This window comes from Pristis pectinata, chromosome 18, assembly GCF_009764475.1.
Source record: "Pristis pectinata isolate sPriPec2 chromosome 18, sPriPec2.1.pri, whole genome shotgun sequence".
Classification (NCBI taxonomy): domain Eukaryota; kingdom Metazoa; phylum Chordata; class Chondrichthyes; order Rhinopristiformes; family Pristidae; genus Pristis; species Pristis pectinata.
Window position 1 is genome coordinate 7,023,274 of NC_067422.1, and position 20,311 is coordinate 7,043,584.

Below are 20,311 nucleotides of genomic sequence, written 5' to 3' on the forward strand. Positions count from 1 at the left end.
TCGGTTAAATGGTCAGAACTGCTGCACAAGTTACCTTGAACAGCTCTTTGAGGTCCTCCATTGTCTGTTTATTAGCCACCTCATCGTGAACAGTCTGGCCACAGTTCTTCACCACAGATTCTAGAACCTGAAGGAGAATCAGGGAATAAAACAGGGAGAGAGAGAAAATTTGAGATCGGAAAAAAAAAACTGCATCACTTAATCCCGGCAAAGCCACCCACTAATAGAGTATATTTTTCTTGCTTTCATGTACATACATAAACAGAAGGATTGGGTCTTTCCAAGCTTGCTCTGCCACTGATCAAGATCAAATCCACTTTACTGCCTGATTCTCCCCATATTCCCCAGCTGTCCAAAGCACACAGACCTCAGCTTTGATAACACTCATTGATTGGTCATCTGTTGCCTTCACAGTTGATTGATTCCTAACCACTGAACTGAAGAAGTTTCCCTTCATTTACATCGCAAAGGCCACCCCCTGATCCTGAGACTATGCTCCTTGGTTTTAGACCCTCCAACAAGTTAGCTGAGCCTTTGGCTGCATCTCGTCTATTTCCCGCACTTCCGTTCTCATTCGCTTTCCTCCTGGACGGAGCAGGGATAGAATTCCCCTGGTCCTCACCCTCCACCCCACCAGCCTCTGCATTCAATGGATCATCCTTCACAATTTCCACCAGCTCCAATGAGATTCCACCACCAGGCTCATCTTCGTCCTCACTTTCAGCATTTTGAAGGTACTGTTCCCTCTATGACTCCATGATCTGCTCTTCTGTCTGCACCAACCACTACACTTCCCTGTGCAACCTCAGGAGATGCAATACTGTCCTTTCACTTCTTCCCTTCCACCAGCCAGGGGGCCAAAGCGTCTTTCCAAGGTGAAGCAGTGGATCCCTTGCACTTCTTCCTATCTAGTGTATTGCATCCAGTGTTCACTATGTGGTCTCCTCTACATTGGAGAAAGCAAATGTAGATTGGGTGATCATTTTGTGTAGCATCCACATTCAGTCCACAGGAGCAACCCTGAGCATCCTGTTGCCTTGCCACTTTAACTCACCATCCCACTCCCTCTCTGACCCACCTGTGGCCTCCTACACTGTTCCAACAGAGCCTGAGGAACAGCACGTCATCTCACATCGAGGCATGTTGCAGCATTCCAGACCCTATATTGAATTCTACAATGTCAGACAACTCTCTTTCCCTGCCTGTACCAGAATGGACTAGGTCATCCATCCGTGAGACTGGCTCAGTCTTGTCTGACCTGCATTTCACAACTTTTACATTCTCACTCTCCAAATGCCCTCGTTTCGTTATGAACAAAGGACCACATTCTCCCCTACCCCCAACAGACCCCACTCACCATCCACCAGATGGACTGGTTTACAGCTAATCCCCAGGGCAATCCTGATTTCACCCTATTAAAGATATTCACTTTGCCCTAGCCATGTCTCCCTGCAGCTCGACACTAACTTGCTTCCTCTCCTTCCCCAGTTCTGACGAAGGATCTTTGACCCGAAACGTCGACTCCACGGATGCTGCCCGACCTGCTGAGTGTTTCCAGCATGATCTATTTTCATTTCAAAATTTCCAGCATTTTTTGATTTCCATTTTATCAAAAAAAAGTCCACTGATTTCGTCACAGCACAGGTTCACCAGCTCCTTCTGCTGCCCCCTGCTACTCAATAACCAACGCAGACCTTGTACATTTACAAATGAAGACTCAGATTTACTAGTGCAGGGATGAGGATCGCTTTTAAACTGGAGATGTTCTACACAGAGCAGAAAAGGGCAAAGAAAGATGTGAAAATGTGCACTGTTAACACTATTTCACACATAGTGGCAAGAGCCTGCTACACGTAACACCTCAGCACCTGCGAGGTGAACCATTGCCATTTCATTCCTCTTGCTTCCCAAAATAGCATCACTTTCACTCTGTGCCAATGTGCTTACTCCTACAAACCAGCAATTACAATAAAAAAAAAATCAGGCACCGTCATAGTCGTGCTTCACCTGTGCTTGTTCTAGCTCTGCCCCGATCTGTTGCAGCAAGTCAATGCATCACAGGGCGCACTCAAGCCTTTGCATTCTGAAGGTTCAAACTAATGTTTTAAAAATCCCAACATCTGACTGACACTACTCAACCCCTTGCTCCCTCAACTTTCTGTCATAAACTTTAGTCAACTGTCTGCCTGCTCTGGCTGGAGTCAGAGCTGACAAGGGAAAGCTCACCTCTAGCGTGTAGAGGACGACGTGTGGATTTTTGTCGTTCAGCTTCTTCTTGATGGCACCAATTGCATATTTAGCCCTGCAGAAATGAAGAAAAAAATTCCTGTTAAATAAGGTCGCAAGCTGAATTAGGGCAAGTTCAGGATGGCCACACCTAGCTCAGGAAAATGCAGAAGATGAACGAGCAATTCTTGCATCTCTAAAAAGGTCTCCTGGGAGAGAGGACGGTGATCCATCCCCAACTCACAAAAAGCAACGCTGCATTGAGCAGCTATGAAGCACTAGAAAAGAGCTCAGGAGCAACCTGCAGTGTTCTTGCTTCATAGTTTCTGGGAGAAGCATGTGGTCTCCTTGCTTCTATCCAATGACGTGGCCATGATACACAGTGAGAAGTGATGCTCAGGAACAGGTCCCCGGTGAACACATTTGCAACACTCACCCTAAATCCTCAAAAAAACACAACGCTGGCATTTATTGTAAAGTGAGACCATTTGATCTAAATTCTCAAACTCAATCCCTTACACAACTCCACTGCAAGTCAAACTAGCATTTATACAGGACACCACATCTCAGAAACATTCCAAGTTGGCTCAATTCACGAAATGAAACGTAGACAATGTGGGAGTCACTTGGTGATCCTAGATAGAGTCACAAGGTGAACAACCACCTAGTTTATTTCAGACTGCGCTGAGCAAGGTCAGATTGGCAGTCAGCTTATCTAATTCTCTGCTCATTATCAGATCCCCACCCTCCCCAGCCACATCCTTCCAAAGTTAACAGGCAGTGATCTCTACAAAACCCATTCAAGTAAAAGCCTAAAATGCTTTAATCCTGTTCTCCCTGCCATTTCAAGCAACACCATTACGCCAGATCATGCCCCAATGTTTGTACAGCCAACACCAGTGCAGTTACTTGACTTGCCACAGCCTCTCTTTCTAGACAAGACTGTATCCTTTCATATCTTCTATTTCTCATTGTGGTGAAGGGCAAGTTCCAGGAAGGTGTTAGGAAGTACAACTCCACACCAGGTGGTTGACAATGGAGTGGGTTTTAAGCAATGGGCTCTGGCCCTTTCGGCGCTGCAGTGGGGAAGTAGTGAGGTGGCCCATTTGAAATGACAAAATCTAAATGGGACAGAGGAGAAAATTAATCCAAATCTGGCTTGTGAAGCCCAAGCCTCGAGCTTTTGAAGACCCAGTGTGCTGTCTCTGCCCGTCTCAAGCTGGTGGAGCTGACTTCAAGAAAACATCTCAGAAAACGTTGGAGATCTGCTATCAAAGCACACACAAGAATCAAAGTTTCAAGCGGTCGAGATGGCTCCATCAAAGCAATTTCTCCAGGAGCTTCTTAAAGATTCTGCTTGCAAATTAACAAATCCAATCATAACACAATTCCCCACGGTAATTGAAAAGCCTAATGCAAGCTCCAAATCAATTAGATGTCAACACCTGCTCGAGTCAGTAAGTATTTGGATTCTCCCTAGGTGAGGTGAGTGGACCTCATTGGGGCAAACCATGGGAGAACCAATTCACAAATATTAACCTGGTTAACCAATGACATGGTACACAAAGCCAGAGCTAAAACACTATGCGTTTTTCTTTTGGAAAAGGCAGGATGCCAAGACACTTACTGAGCATCTCCTTGCCGAATCAGGTCACAAATCTGTAGTATTGATTCCCAATCAGTTTCTAGAAGTAACTGGCTCGTTGCTTTGTCTGTTTGGGAAGAAAAGAAAGAATGATACACACAGTGATATATTAACTGAACGTGACTGTAGTTCACAACCAAACAGCCTGTTTTCTCATGTCAAATAAATAAATGGAACAGGTTCAGCAAGAGCTGTTTTGCAACTAATTTGCTCTTTCTGAAACAGGAAATTAAAGCAGCTCACTTTTTAATTTCCTCCCTCTAATCACATTAAACAAAAAACTAGCACACAGAGCGAAATGGACATAACCTTTAAGCTCACCCTGTTTTAAACTTCACTGACCACATTCTCAGGAACAATGATAAAAAGGAAAGAACAGTTTGGCATACTTGAATTTGTTTAAGATTCTATTTAGCAATACATTCTTAGCATTTTAATTAACTCATATGCATGTGCAGCCATGATCACTAACTTAACAGTAACTAACAGCCATAGGGACAAGTTTTTAGGTGTGAATTAAGGGATATGGGGTTAGTGCAAAGATCAGCCACGACCCCACTGAATGACAGAGCAGACACGAAGGGCCAAACGGCTTCTGCTGCCTCTTTTTTATGTGATCTTCAGCAAATGAACTTGCAATCAGAGCTTTCAGAATCCTTTAAAACACAGCAGATACAAAGAGCACTGCTTCACTTTACACCTCCAGAGTATGGCCAGAATGGACTGGTATTTTTGGCTATCACGACGATATACAACTTACTGACACAACAGAGTCAGTTAATTCACGGGCTTATGGAGTCCATTTTCAGGCATCTGAACCAAATCACAGAATACCCATCAGATTTGGACTGTTTCCAATGGGACATTCTATTACAGGACTGCTTTATTATTGATGCAAACATAGGATGATTGAAATAGACACACTATGGCTCTAATTCATGCCTTTCAGAGCGAGGGGTGGAAGAAAAGAGGAAATGGTATCAGGAGCACTAACGTCCTCATCAATGAAAGAATAAACCATCCCAGAAAGGTAACCGTTTCAGCACCTTTGCCCAGGGTCAAAGAAAGCAGATTCAGAAGGGAGATCATCATGGTTAATCCATACATTATAGTCATGTATTCCATATTCTTTAATATCCTCATTTATGAAAAAAAATCACTCCGATTTTTAAATACAAATTGAATTAGCATCCATTGCTAATTACAGTAAAGTGCATCACACTTCACCCCACTATGTGATAGGGTGCCTTCTAATTCCACATCCTGTATGGACAGATTTGGGCTTCAAAGTTTACCTACTTGCCGAGATCCACACCAGCAGAAAAAAAGATGTTCTTTAGTAATTCCTTTCAAAATCTGCAACTTTGGTCAACTTAAACTCTAAGCATCTACATCCCATTTTATATAATCTCTCTCCACAATCTAAGCCTTGTTTAGTGCAATGATCCATAATATTTTGTAGCTTGCGTACCCAGGAAGTCTTAAATATATTTATGCAGAAGTGTGACACAGCTCTCCTTCCATTAAACAAAACATTTGCAAATAGTTTTTTTTTAAACAAATGTTCATTAGATTGGAAAATTGAAAACAAAAGGTTTTTTTTTTAGGGACTAGAGACCACTTTGTTTGTGGGCAAAATCATCAGATTCCAGCTTAAGTACATTGTTGCACTGGTATCTAAAGCTGCGCAAACAAAAGCTATATTGTACTTCACATTCTTCCACCACCACCCCCCACCCCCCCCAAAAATTATCATTCCTAGCTTCCATCTTAAAAAACAAACATAATGAAAAGAAAATAATCACATTATGGTTACAAGATTCAAACACAATCAAACAGGGTAAATTGGTTTATTATTGTCACATGTACCGAGGTACAGTGAAAAACTTTGTTTTGCATGCCGTCCATACAGATCATTTCATCACATCAGTACATTGAGGAAAAGCAGTAACAGGATGCAGAATAAAGTGTTACAGTTACAGAGAAAGTGCAGTGCAGGCAGACAGACAATAGTTGCAAGGTCACAACGAGGTAGATTGTGAAGTCAAGAGTCCATCTTATCGTACTAGAGCACCATTCAGTAGTCTTATAACTGCAGGACAGAAGCTGCCCTTGAGCTTGGTGGTACCTGCTTTCAGGCTTTTATATCTTCTGCCTGACGGGATGGGGGAGAAGAGGATGTTTCCCCTGCTTCAGCACTCTAGATCCAAGGGTCACATTGTCACAATACAGGGAAGGCAATTTAGGTCTGAGAAGAGGAGAAATTTCTTCACTCAGTGGGTGGTGAATCTTTGGAATTCTCCACCAAAGGTGGCTGTGATGGCTCAGACACCAAGTCCATTCCAAAGAGAGATCAATGGATTTTCTATATATTAAGTGAAACAACAGGTATGGGCAGAATGCAGGAAAATGAAGCCCAAGTAGCTATTGATGAACAGCAGAGCAGGTCTGAAAGGCCATATGACCTACTTGTGCTCTATATCGTTAAGTACTTATGAAGGTTCACACCCAAAACATTAAAGTGGCAGTTCTCAATTTATGCAGCCAGAGCCAAAAATTTTATTTTGACATTTTAAATCATTTTGGTCTCATTTCTGCCGCAAGTCATAAACTATAACAACAAACAGTCCATAACAAAAACCTTGAGAACCATTTGGCAGAAACATAAGATTATGACAGTAGAGGAGATTGTTCGGCCCATTGAGCCCATGGTGGCCCCCAGAATAATATCATCTTTAGGTGGGTTTATTCACCAAGCCCAGGCTCCCATGGGGTTTGTCCGAGGTGGAAACTTCCCTCCCGATCAGTCACCGCCGCGCGGGCCTACTGACAGCCCCGGAGAAGTGAGGGATTCAACCCGCACACAAGTGGGCCCGGGGCTGGGACGTCTGGAGCAATGAAACCCAGCGCTTCCTCCGCCCTGGCCCGTCTATAGACCGCCAGCGGGGGGGCCCGAGGCCGGGCCATCCCCGGGGGGAGGAGGGGGACACCGGGGCCCGAGGCCGGGCCATCCCCGGGGGGAGGAGGGGGACACCGGGGCCCGAGGCCGGGCCATCCCCGGGGGGAGGAGGGGGACACCGGGGCCCGAGGCCGGGCCATCCCCGGGGGGAGGAGGGGGACACCGGGGCCCGAGGCCGGGCCATCCCCGGGGAGAGGAGGGGGACACCGGGGCCCGAGGCCGGGCCATCCCCGGGGGGAGGAGGGGGACACCGGGGCCCGAGGCCCATGCAGAGGCCCAGCCGCCACCGACCTCGGCTTCTAACTTCCCCTCCGAAACGCGGCGGCGGGCCGCCGGAGGCCGCTTACCGAGGAGCCGCTCGAACGGGCCGCCGCCTCTGCCCATCCCGCCGCCGCCCTTTGTCGCTCCGTCCGTCCGTTCCCTTCGCCGGCACCCGCCGCGGACTCCTACTTCCTCGGCTCAGTCGCGGTCCTACACCGGGATGGCGTCGCTCCGCTCTGACGCCGGCCGCACGCACGAATGTCGTCATCCAGACCGCGGGGGGAGCCGAGTCACGGCCCCCCCCGCCGGTGACGTCAGGAGGACGGGCTGACGTCACCGGCGGGCAGCCGTTGCCCGGGCAACTGAGGGAGAAGCCGCGGCCTTCCTCCGCGCTCGGCCCCTGGCGGCGGAGGTCGCCGTCCCTCGGTACCGGCGGTGAGCGGGCGGAGGGACGGGGCGGACGGACCGGCGGTGAGCGGGCGGACGGACCGGGAGAGCCAGTGATCCCGCCCGGGGACAGGACGGGATGGGCCCGAGCCCCGGCCTCCTGTTGGGGCCGACGGCGGTGGGGAAGACGCTGCTGCTCAAGGCGCTGCACAATATCCTTTCAGCCGGAGCCTGTTGTTGGGAATCAGCCTCAATGGGGAAGGGATGTGTAGTGGGCGACCGCCTCGCACCATGGCCCTGGGTTACGGCCGTCAGCTGTGTTCACGGCTGCAGGGTCAGTGCCAGTAAAATCAAGTAGCATCAGGGGCACAACATTCACAAGAAAAAATTAAATTACACATTAAATTGGTAAGTAGGGTTATTATTGCCACATGTGCAGTGAAAAGCCTGTCTTGCATACACGCCATACAGATCAATTCATTACAACAGTGCATCGAGGTGATACAAGGTAAAGCCATAACAGAACGCAGAATAAAGTGTTATAGTTACAGAGAAAGTGCAGTGCAGGCAGGCAATAAGGTGCAAGGCTCTAATGAGGTAGATTGTGAGGTCAAGAGTCCATTTTATACTGGGGGGCCATTCAATAGTCTTAAAACAGCAGGAAAGAAGCTGTCCTTGAGCCGGGCGGTACGTGCTTTCAGGCTTTTGTATCTTCTGCCCGATGGGAGGGGTGAGAAGAGAGAACGGTACAAGAAAGGACACAATTAGAACAAAACAAAGTCCATTATAGTGCAAAGTGGATATAGTATTGCTATACTGAGGTAGTAATTAGGGTTGTGCAGGTTGGTTCAAGAACCGAATGGTTGAAGGGAATTAGCTGTTCTTGAACCTGGTGGTGTGGGACTTCAGGCTTCTGTACCTCCTGCCCGATGGTAGCTGCGAGAAGATGGCACGGCCCAGATGGTGGGGATCTTTGATGATGGATGTTGCCTTCTTGAGGCAGCGCCTCCTGTAGATACTTCCGATGGTGGGGAGGGATGTGCCTGTGATGTATTGGGCTGAGTTCGCTACTCTATGCAACTTCGTTTAGTTTGGCTGCAGGGCATCCCCTCATCGAGAGTCCCCCTCACACAGCATCCCTTCATCGGGAGACCCTTTCTTATTGTGACCCCCGGCCGGGAGGCTGCACAGTATGCACCCATTTCAGACGATATCCTTGCACCGATTCTGTATATCTTTAAAATACTGCACACAAGAAATTACAGGAAATCTGGCAGAATGTTTATCTGAGCAATCTGATAAATCAGATACAAAACTGGAAAATGCTGGAAACACTCGGCAAGTTGAGCAGCATCTGTGGAAAGGGAAGCAGTTAATATTTTACGTCCTAGACCCTTTGTTGGAAGATGGTCTAAGTGCTAGAATATTAACTCTGATTCTCTTTCCCAAGATGCTGCCTGACCCATTGAGTGTTTCCAGTATTTTTTGATTTTGTTTCAGATTTCTAGCATTTGCCATTTTCTTTTCATTTACTTGATTTTCTGGAAACATGCATATTTGTCTCATCGTCAATAATGTGGAATTTAATTGCAAATTAATTTTTCCCTTAATCGAAATATGTAGCAAAATAAACTTTATTCATAATAAAAGAAACTATATACAATAATAAAACATTGCAAACCTTTACATTCGTGTACAGATCGATTCTTAGTGTTACTTTTTATAAAAACCACAGCACCAATGCCACTCATGTGGCTCCCTGGGGTGATATCCCAATCCCATATTTACAATATTTGAGGGGCTTCCTCACCTGATCCCACCCCTCCTCCAGTGGCAAAAGAACCCCAGACTGTCGTCCTTCCCCACTGAGCCCTTGTGTTGGCTGCACCCAGCTTCAGCGTGTCCCTCAGCACGTACTCCTGCAGCCTGGAATGTGCCAGCCGGCAGCATTCCCCTACGGACAACTCGCAGTGCTGGGAGACCAACAATTTTCAGGCAGACCAAAGGGCGTCTTTCACTGAGTTGATGACCTTACATACTAAGGAAAATGATTGATTCCTAAATGGCTCGATTGCCACTTGATTTTATCCAAAGCCACTTCATCAAAACACATTAAGAATGTGGTGGATGAATGTATGGTTATCTTATATTAAACCAATTTTCAATATTTGTAATTGTCTTCCACTTTTGGATCCTTGAACAATGTGCACAGATGAGTTTGAAAGAAGGCGCTGGTGAACTCGACGAGGCCCCACCTACACTCCCCACGGTATGCTCAGACTGGTTCAATACATTACGTAGCAAACCTGCTTCAAAGTTTTATGTGGCATTAATGATTAAAAAAAAGAATCTGTACCCTTTCACCTTTTGCGTCATCTTAATTGCAACCTATCACAATTTTGTCAAGATTTGCAAGATAACAATTTTTTTCCCTGTAGGTAATCTACATCATGGTAAAATTTAAATCCAACAATCAGTGTTTAAATATCCTGTATGAAATGACAGATGAGAAAGTCATGAGTAAATCATGTTTTAGCGTTGCCACTGGGGCAAAAGTGATCTCTACCTACTGCTCGTAAAGGTCTTACATGAAATGCTTCAACAAGTACATTTATAGATTCATAGAGTTAGACGTCACAGAAACAGGTACTTTGGCCGAATCGTCCACGCTGACCAAGGTGCCTTTCCAAGTCCCATTTGCCTGCGTTTTATCTATATCCCTCTAAACCTTTCCTATCCACAAACCTATCCAAATATCTTTTAAATGTCATTGTACCACCCTTGCTCTGGCAGCTCATTCCATATACCCACCACTATCTGTGTGAAAAACATGCTCCTCCAGTTCCCTTTACATCCTTCCCTTCTCACCTTAAACCTACAAAACTGTTCAAAGTTAAGAATGATTTAGAAGTTTATGCTTTTCAGTGGTGTAACTGACACAGGAGGCTGAGTGGCTTATTCCAGTTAATGTGTTCTTCAGGATTTTCCACTGTATCACCAGAGCCAGTAAATTGCTTTTGAAAGCAGCCCCGTTGCAATGTTTTGTAATGTGGTGGGAAATTAACTCCCAGCCTAATCCCACCTTTCTGCAAGTAGTCTGATGCCTTGCAGGTTATGGCTCTTTGAGGACACATCCAAGTACTTCTGCTTTCATGGGAAAGGCTTTCTGCCTCTACCACCTTCTCAGGTAGCGAGTTCCAGATCATTAGTACCTTCTCCTCATTTCCCCTTTAATCCTACTACCAATTACTTAGACCCCTCTGCTGAGGATAATCGGCTCTTCCTATTTACTTTAACTAAGCCCCTCATATCTTTATATACTTCAGCTTCCCTCGTTCTGGAGAAAGCAACATGGCATGTTCCTCTGCACCCTCTCCAGTGCAATAACATCTGCAATGTGGTGACCAAACTGCTTGCAGTATTAAAACTGTAGCACTCGTAAGATTGTAGGCAAGAGGCATAGTGCGTAGTGATTGAGTTACTGAGATCATTGGTTGTGAGTTCAGTACCCAACATAGCATCTTGGGAATTTAAATTCAATTAATTTAATTAAAATGGAATTCAAACAAAGCAAGCAACAGTAACCATGAAACCACTGGATGGTTGTTTAAGAGTGGTTAGAATGTTTAACTCTATACCACAAGGAACAGTCGAGGTGACAGTGACAGAGCAAAACTGGGTGGAAGAAACAGGATACATTGGAGGTTTAGATGGAGAGGAGTGAGTGGAAGAAGCATTTGCACCAGCATGAAGCAGTCGAACAATTGATCTCGGCTGTAAGTTACTCACTGACGTGTATTAAAAGCTCTTCCGACTGTATCTTAGAACAAAATCTTACCACTTTCAATTTGTATTTGATGCCATTTTTAATCTGCTTTGCCTGCAGGTGGGAACTAACTTAACTGATATCACAGTTAATAAGAGGAAAGTTACCATTCGAGAACTGGGAGGCTGCATGGGGCCCATCTGGCCAAGTTACTACGGAGACTCTGAAGCTGTGATAGTGAGTATAAGCAGAGTGGATCTCTCCCCACAACCTGATGGCCCAGGATAGGCTGACAAGATGCAGCAATGGCTTCCTCTTGTTTGTGAATTGTTACTATGCTTTTATGTCTTTACTCAGCTGCTTTTCTAACAGGAACTTGGGGGGGGGGGCAGGGGAAGGAAAGTCTCATGTCCCTGCTTACTTAACTAGTTCATTTATACCTTCCTTACTTATCAGATTCCAGCACTGGGAGCCTTTGTGTTCCCACTCATCACCCTCCAGCAGCTGACTCCAGCTTCACTCTCCCCTCCTCCCACCTGTACATCATCCTTCACTTCTCCTCAGTCCACCTATCACCTACCAGCCCCCGTCCAGCCCTTACCCCTCTCAGTCTTGATGCAGGGACTTGATCTGAGATGTTGACAATTCCTTTCCCCCACAGATGATGCTCGATCTGCTGAATTCCTCCAGCAGTTTGTATTTTCCTCTATTTATACCATGGATTCTGACTGTGACATTTAGATTGTATCTTAATCTATTGGCCACAGTGTTGCTTCCTTCCATAAATAAAAAGAGGACAGAGGACTCATTTCCTTTTGTATGGTCTGCCTACAGCTAGGGCCATATATTGGGGCAGGCTAGGGAATTATTCCCAGGCCATGTCAGTACTGAGCTTCAGCCTGAATCAATCATCCTCTATATTTCCTTTATTCTCTGTGGGATGAGCTCCAGGCTCCACCTCAGCAAGACACAGAACCCAGGCCTGTCCTACCTCATAAGATGAACTGCAAGCCCTCACATCATGCACTAATTCTCCAGCCGCCTCCTTACAGCATTGAATGTTTTCCTCCTTAGTTTGTGATCGACGCTTCCAATCCCACCCAGGTTTCCTCCTCATGTATTCAGCTACTCGACGTTCTCACGGCAGAACAACTGCAGGAAACTCCAGTCCTAATTCTCTTCAACAAAGTGTAAGTACAGACCTAAGCAGTCTGACTGGCAGCTTTTGTCTTCAAATGTGGCACTTGGGGCTGAGCTTCAGTGAGTTGGGCAGGACACTGAGAGAATGCATGGTGCTCAACTTGCTGGTTGTATTTCATTGAAAAACAGACTGCTATGGAATTAGAAGCAGGGCTAACCGTCTGTTTTTCAATGAAACATGAGCAGTAGAAGCAGCAAAGTCTGCCCTTGTGATCATATCTCCCCCCCCTCTTGTACTAAGTGTAACAGATCAGATTCCTTTCAACCCTATTTTATTAGGATCACGGTTGTTCCATCAAACACTCAAGACGCATATCTGCCTCAGCGTGATCACCTCCCGTCTAAGATCCAGTGAGCAAAAACCTATCCTGCCCTGCTGAAGTTTGTCAGACAGGCTAAGAGTCTGAGTGGTTGGTCAATGCAAACGTCACCACGGTTTCACAAAACGAAGTTGTCCTGAGTTCAGGACTCAGATATGTGTCAGGAGCAAGTAGGATAAGCTTCTGCTCATTGGAGCTTAGAACGGAAGATGATCGCACTGAGGCAGATGTGCTTCTGAGTGTCGTGTAGTTCAGCACTACAGAGCATAGTCTGAGAATGTGATTTGCCATTTGGGGCTAAGACAAGAAATTTCTTCACTCAGAGGACTGCCAGGCTTTGTCATTCTTCAGCCCAGAGGGCTGTGGGTGCTCGGTTGTTGAATATCTTCAAGTGGAAGGGGGATAAAGGTCAGTATGGTTGTGGTGGGCTGAAGGGCCTGGTTGTGTGCTGCACAACCCTATAACTGGACAAAATAGAACTTCAGCCATGATCCTACTAACTTGTAGGATTTCCTCAAGAGGGTGGGTGGCATACATATGCTTCAAGTTCTTATATGTAGAGAGGTTTAACCTGCACCTGATCTGTGTAGTAGCCCTGGCTGGTGGGAAAGTTGGGATAAAGTAGGTTAGGTGAAGACTACATTAGAGCAGAAGTGGTCTTGTAGAGTAGCTGAGGCTGTACGTTATAGGTCTCTGTAATCAAAGAGAGGGTGGAGGGTAACAGCATTGTAACTTTTGATCAGGAATAATAACGATTGGGATTGAAGGGGATGCAAGTTTAAAGAATCACCAATCATTTTTGCTGCTTTATAAAATGCAGGAGAATAACTCAACTCTCTCATTTCAGTGATCTACCCTGCCACATGTCCCTGATAGAAATGAAAAGTCTGTTCAGGATGGATGACATATTGGCCTGTGCCAAGCAGACAATCAGTGTGCTGGAGGTGAGTGCACGGACTGGCAGAGGGTTGGACCAGGTCTTGAAATGGCTTCACTCCCACCTCAAGGGGAAACACTTGCCCTGAAGACAGTGAACACTGCACCTTTCTCCACAGGATTCATTGAAATATCCCAAAACCTGTATCCGACAGCTACACGCAGTGGCAAAATCCTGCGCAGTTTGAATTACATTCAACCTTGAGGGACAAAAAGTTGGACTTAAAAGTGCATTTTATATCGAGGCATTTCCAGCTTACAAAAACAGAATGGAAGCATTAATCACACCTGCCACACTAGATCTGCATGATTCCAGTTACAGCTTGGGCTTAATAACTTGTACATTAGGAAATTCTGTATTTGTTAACTTACTTAAAACTTGCTATGTAATATTAATCTCTTATATTTCAAAATATTTGATACAATAAGAAAAAAGTATGGCTTTGTTTACATTCATAGTGTCATCTATAGATTTGTGGTGTGAGCATGTTACCCGTTACCTCAAAACAGGAATCTCATTTTACTGCAGTCACTGTGACTTTGCAGTGTAGTTACAGAGCTCAGTATTTTCTCCTCAACTAGCAGTATTTGTTCCCTCCTTCACATTTATGACCTCCATCGACTGCTGCTGGAAGATAATGACATGTACCAATTGTATTTACTGCTACACATCATCAATAAAGTATATATTTTGAAATAAAGATAGCTGTTGGAAAAATCAGTAACTCGATGAAAGATGCACTTTGATTTGCCCGAAACTTGGTTTTCTAGTGTAAGTACGTCCACAAGCCAATGACTGAAGTAGGTGCTGAGGAACGCACTGAAGTTCAACGCAGCTACTGCAAAGGCTCTGTGGGGAAGGATTGTAGTCACTGGATGTTGAGGGACTGGGCCCCGTGTAACAGCCTCTCAGACGTTTCATGGGTGCATTGTTTGAGGAAATGTGAGTGGCATTGACACATTGTAAGGGAATGTATTCAATCAATGGTACAAGCAGCATAGGGAAAGTGCCATTTGTATTTACTGTATATAATGAATAAAGTGTTTTTCAAAAAAAGTTGAATGTCCTGTAGACCCTGCATAATAGAGGACTCTGTGCCCCTTGGGCTATTCCTGGGTACACATACCGAGACTAACATCAACTACTGCTGGAAATCAACTCAGTGAAAGATGCACTTTGGTCTGCCTGAAACTTGGTCTTCCTCTGTAAGATGTCAGCAACTGAATGCTGCTGAGTGGCAGAATCTGGTTTATTATCACTGACATACGTCATGAAATTTTGCTGCATTTTGGACACTACAGGAGTACATGCTGAGGCTTGGTGCAGCCACCACAAAGGCACCATGGTGAAGGACAACAGTCTAGGATGTTGCTGCCACTGGATACCAGGTGGTTGAACCCAATGCAACAGCCTCTCTATAGCATCACAGGTGCCAGAGAAAGACCCAAATTGTTCCATTTGTATATGAATAAAGTATATCGGGGGGGGAAAAGAACAGAACTCAGGCTACCTAAACTGCTCATTGATGAATGGTAGAGTGAAAAATCAAGATTAAAACATGAACTACCAACACCAGATACTTATCCCAAAGCAATCAAATCAGTCAGTAACTACTCTCATATTAGCTGCAAACAGGACTGGTAAATGGGTACAATATTCAAGTATATGCAAGTTTAACTCAAGCAAAGGAATTTTTGCCAGCCTTTTGCTTCCTTCAGAGACAGAAGACGCTGGGGGAACTCAGCTCAGGCAGCATCGATGGAGGGAAATGGACAGCCCAAATGGAGGGTCTTGACCCAAAACGTTGACTATCCACTTCCCTCCATCGATGCTGCCTGACCCGCTGAGTCCCTCCAGCACCCTGTGTGTTGTTATTGCTTCCTTCAGTTTCCCTAAAATCCAGCTGAGCTCCTCAGACCTTCTTTGCAAAAATCACAAGACACTTGCTGATGAGCAGGGTTCAAGCAACAGTCACAGAAACCAAGAATGTAGGAACAAGGAACAGCCTCCTCCCCAACCACAAACACCAGAAAAACCAAGTTTACTTTCAAAGTCACTTTAATTATTTACTGCCAGCCTTACACATACAAGATCATTGAGAGAATGGCTGGAGTTATCCAGATATTATTTAAAACTGTTCCCACCCAACCTTGTGCTCCTTGTAAATCTGTGCAACACAACATCAGCTACCCAATTTTCCCGTAAAAAAACTATCTGTGAGAAAGACTGAAAAGGCAAAGGCCTCAATGATTTACAGATTGGATTACTAACTAGTTTAAAACCTATCACTGTAAACAAGTGGACCATTAAAATTCCCCTTGACTAGTGAAACTTCAGTTAAATATTTCCTTCAGGATGCAAATGTTTGCAGAGTCCTTTAAGCTGCCCCTCCCATGATTTTCCAATGTAAACTGTTCCAAGGCGAAGGAGTGCATCACAAAATTTGGCTAATAATGGTCGACAATACTCTGAGTGACAGTGGCTTGGAACTTTGACTTACAATATACTGATCTCTTGCCAGTTTTGATACTGGAGAGGTGGGTGGTGGTGGGGGGGAGAGGGTGATGCTAAATAAAGTGCAGACCTTCTCAAACATGCAAACTAAAAAGGTTTGCAAATGCACACCTTTTTAAAAAAACTGCTAGAAATGCAAATCATTCATTGAGGACAAGTCAAATCCAAACCAAACAGGTTGAATTCTTTATGCAAACTTATTAGAAAAGAAAAATGCATGCTGCAAATCCTGGTGATCAGTAAAGAGTGGGACATCATATTGTCAGTTTGATTAGTAGTAGCCATAGTCTCTCCAACAGTGAAGGGTGAGGCTCTCAAACCCACAAGGATATTGCCCAGAATCAACAAACAGGTACATTGAAACATTCCTCCCTCACTGATCCTCTGAGCCACTCGTGCCACAACCAGTATCCAGAGCTAGAAACTGATGCCTCTCAACTGGGCAAAGGCTCCTTCATTAGTTCCAAATCAGCAGACTGTTGGTGACTGTCGAAACAGATCAAAACAAGCCAGAGGGGAAAATAAGGAGACTGAAGAGAATGATTGATGATTAGAAGATACACTAAAATAAGAAAGCTGACTGAACGAGGATTTATATCTAGTCTCTGTTGTAGTGATTGGAGACATTTATGGATTAGTTATATTGTTGCTGGAGATGCAACAAAGTGGATTGCTCGCCATGCAATGCACGTGCCTGCCTCAGTGAAGAAACAGGTCTCCGGCCAGAACTTGGTGACACTATACACATTACTACAGCCGACCAGCCCCGTGCAGAAGCCATCACCTGTTGCAAACTACTGCACTATGGCTCAGAGCTACTAAGCAGTGGTTTCTCACTCTCATCCACGTCTTGCAGTTGGTCACTTCTTGTGGCTGGGGAAGGGAAGAAAACAAATTGTTCACATTTTGGTTTGTAAACCCCATCAAAATACAGCAAAACACAGCAGGTGACATTGTCCCCCAAACTCTGGTATTCTGCTAACTTTAACCTACTTTATCCTGTAGTGTGGGCAATGAGGCAGATGTTGAGTGACTTCATGGTCAGGTTCTATGGAAGGGCAAAGACAAGCAGATGGAAAATGACATGGAAAAATGAGATCTTCTACTTTGGTAGTTTAAAGAAAAAGGGAAGGTCAGTACTTTTTAAAAATGGTGCTAGACTGGAAGGTGTTGGTGTTCAGAGGGACCTGATGTCCTTGTACATAAAGCAGTGATGGTTAACATACAGGTGCAACAAGTAATTAGGATGTTGGCTTTTTGAAAACAGGATTTACAGTACCAGATCAAAAAAAGTCTTGCTCCAATTACACAGGGTCCTGGTGAAAGTATACTTGGAATATTGTGTACAGGGCTGGTCTCCATGCCAGAGGAAGAAAATACACGAGAGGGTGTGCCGTAAAGGATTGGCTTTTGGGATGAAGTAATATTAAGAATACTAGGCTTTACTGGAATTAGGAAGAGAAACAAAATTCTTACAGGACATAGCAGGGTAGATGTTTCCCCTGGCCGGGTTATTCGAGAACCAGAGAGTCAAAATACAGGACTGGCCATTCAATATTGAGTGAAGAAATTTCTTCACCAACTTTGGAGAATCCCTGGAATTCTCTATCCAAAAGGGGTACGGAGACATAGTCGCTGAGTATATTCATGACAGATAGACCTTTGGATAGAAGCATATGGGGTTGGTGTGAGAGAGTGATGCAAAGGTGCAAGATCAGCTTGGGCTCATTGAAAGTCAGAGCAGGAACTAGGGGCTGAATGGCCTATTCCTGTCATGTCCTTATGCTCCGAGCATAACAACACACTGCCCACAACATTTCAGCTTATTTGCAAACAATATGAAAAGTTTAAATATTCAAAAGTGTTACACAGATGAACATGGTGTTGGAAAATATAGACAGAATTCCCTAGTGTTTTGATGGGTAAATTGTACTATGTAGGAGGAGGGGGAAAGCAAAGGAATTTGTTTTTCTGAAGGATCTTTGAAAACCTCAATTTCCCAGACACTTGGTATTCATAAATTTTTTTTTTTTTTTTTTTTTTTAAATACAGTCTTTGTAGCAGAGGAAAACAACAGCCAATTTGCAGAGCTGGGCCCAACAAAGAGCTGATTGGTAATATATGGATAACCTGCATTAGTTATGTTAGAGTCACACAGCACAGAAACAGGCCCTTCGGCCCAACTCATTCCTGCTGACCGAGATCTATCTACACTAGTCCTATTTTCCTGCATTTGGCCCACATCCTTCCATTCCTTTCCTAGCCATGTACCTGTCCAAATGGTTTTTAAAACACTGATTGTACCTGCCTCAACCACCTCTTCTGGCAGCTTGTTCCGTATACCCACCACCCTCGGTGTGGAAGAACTTGGTCCTCAGATCACCTTTGAATATTTCCCCTCTCACCTTAAACCCATGTCCTCTAGATTGGTTAAGGTTTACATAACTAGAGTCAGGGAATCTTTAGCATGCACCCAAGAGTGATTTTAAAATTACTGAGGGAATATGGTACCTCCAAAAGTGCAGCACCACCTCCTGCACTGGGAGGTGTCAGTTTGGGGTTTGTGGGCTCACCCCCTGTTTGAGTCCTGATCCAGGACCTTCCAAATCAGAGAAGGAAGGGGAATGCACTACGCTGCCAGTGAGTGTGTGTAGAGAGATCAGCAAAATTTCGTACAGAATTAGCAACACCACAACAAGAGGATGCTAGAAATTTGGAACCACCATCCACAAATGCCAATTGACATCAGATTAAATTGTTAATTTAAACCCGATATTGATACTTGCTCATTAATCCAAGTCAGATTGGAAAATGGCAGGGCCTTGGCTTAAATAGCCTATATGATTTACACTTAATTTATGTTTTTCTTGTGAATGCTGCTTATCTGATGCTATGGGGCTGCAATGCTGCTGAAAGTTTTTCATTGCACCTGTCCATGCATGTACTTGTGCATATGACAATAAACTCAACTTTGACTTTAGATCCAGATCAGCTCAAAGCATGCTCGATCATGCATTGCTCGAGGGACTGAGGCACTTCCACTTTAGAATGCAACCCAGGGGTCCCTGGGCTGACAGGACAGGGCCAGACAATGGTGGCTCTCCGCAGGCAGAGGGTCACTATCCAGGCTCCTGTACTGGAGTGAGCAGTGTAGGGAAGCTCTGAAAAAGGGCATGGTAATCAGCAGGCTGTATCCCAGCGTAACCATCTTGTTGTGAGGAAGCTGGAACTGTAAACACACCAAAAGAAAAATATACGCACACACATTTGTTCTCTGGTCTTGAAATATTCTCTTCACTAAAAGCTCCACTTGTTTCAAGTTTACCCATGGGCTGACCTTAAATTTTACTGCTGTGTAATGTGTTAAGCCAGTCCAAAGGAGAACTAAACTCTAGTTTCCCTCCCACAGATTGAGAGCTGTGTGTACGAATAAAAAGGAATTTGTGGATCAGTGAAGCACAAGGCTGTGCCAATTTCTACAAGCTGCAAGTCCAGCCCAACACCAGCAGTAGACAGTAATCCTGAATGAAGGCAGTGTTACCCAGTAGGTGATGCATCGCTGTCTCAGTGCTGTTGAAGCATCTCAATCCTTCAATCTCTGCAGAAGTCAGAATCGACAATATCTTGGGCTAAGTGAGAAAGAGAACGGATTATTCTGCCCGTCTCCTGTTCACAGTGTGAGTGGATATTTCTAACAGGAAAGTTTCCACCCCCCCAAACATAACCCAATTTATATTTGCTTACAGAGCACGTACCTTGCTGAACCAATGATTAACTCAAGAAGGTTACATGTTGACATAGGTCACAGCAAAGAGACATATGCTTTGACACCCTCCCACTCAGAGTATTACCTCAGCCCCCACAATAGAAGCCCGTTTCTCTAACACCCAGCTCAGTAGACAGGTAGGAGCTTGATTTAAAGATTTTCTTCCTTAAATCAACAAATGCAGCACTGCAGTACGATTACATCGGCTGCACAACAGTTTATCAGTGTGGCTCTGATCTGCGTGGCATCCAATTGAGGAATGCTCACATCTGCCGTGGATGCAGAGTTTGGAAGTTCCGAAATCTCACAGAATTAAACTCAAAAGGATAT

General features: G+C 44.8%; 3 protein-coding genes across 4 annotated transcripts in view; 1 reads left to right on the forward strand and 2 right to left on the reverse strand.

Moving 5' to 3' along the window:
• Window positions 1-7,349, reverse strand: part of hgs (hepatocyte growth factor-regulated tyrosine kinase substrate) — a 31,560-nt gene extending 24,211 nt beyond the window's left edge. Inside the window, exons 1-4 of one of the 2 annotated variants that reach the window (XM_052032620.1) lie at window positions 7,178-7,349; window positions 3,854-3,938; window positions 2,227-2,302; window positions 35-127 (exon numbers count right to left, since the gene is read on the reverse strand). In XM_052032620.1, coding sequence (XP_051888580.1) covers window positions 35-127; window positions 2,227-2,302; window positions 3,854-3,938; window positions 7,178-7,214 — 291 coding nt within the window. In that variant the 5' untranslated portion in view covers window positions 7,215-7,349. The remainder of the gene's footprint in view (window positions 1-34; window positions 128-2,226; window positions 2,303-3,853; window positions 3,939-7,177) is intronic. The other variant, XM_052032621.1, reaches the window with a different exon arrangement.
• Window positions 7,350-7,426: 77 nt separating this feature from the next.
• Window positions 7,427-15,537, forward strand: arl16 (ADP-ribosylation factor-like 16). Its single transcript, XM_052032624.1, has 5 exons — window positions 7,427-7,690; window positions 9,689-9,747; window positions 11,365-11,481; window positions 12,319-12,434; window positions 13,612-15,537. Exons 1-5 carry the CDS (start codon window positions 7,618-7,620, stop codon window positions 13,787-13,789), a joined length of 543 nt encoding a protein of 180 aa, XP_051888584.1. The 5' UTR covers window positions 7,427-7,617; the 3' UTR covers window positions 13,790-15,537.
• A 42-nt stretch (window positions 15,538-15,579) lies between these two features.
• The window catches only part of slc26a11 (solute carrier family 26 member 11), a 31,206-nt gene continuing 26,474 nt past the window's right edge, over window positions 15,580-20,311 (reverse strand). Inside the window, 2 exon segments of the mRNA XM_052032625.1 lie at window positions 15,580-17,088; window positions 19,757-19,844. Of these exon segments, the coding sequence (XP_051888585.1) occupies window positions 17,018-17,088; window positions 19,757-19,844 (159 nt within the window). The 3' untranslated portion in view covers window positions 15,580-17,017.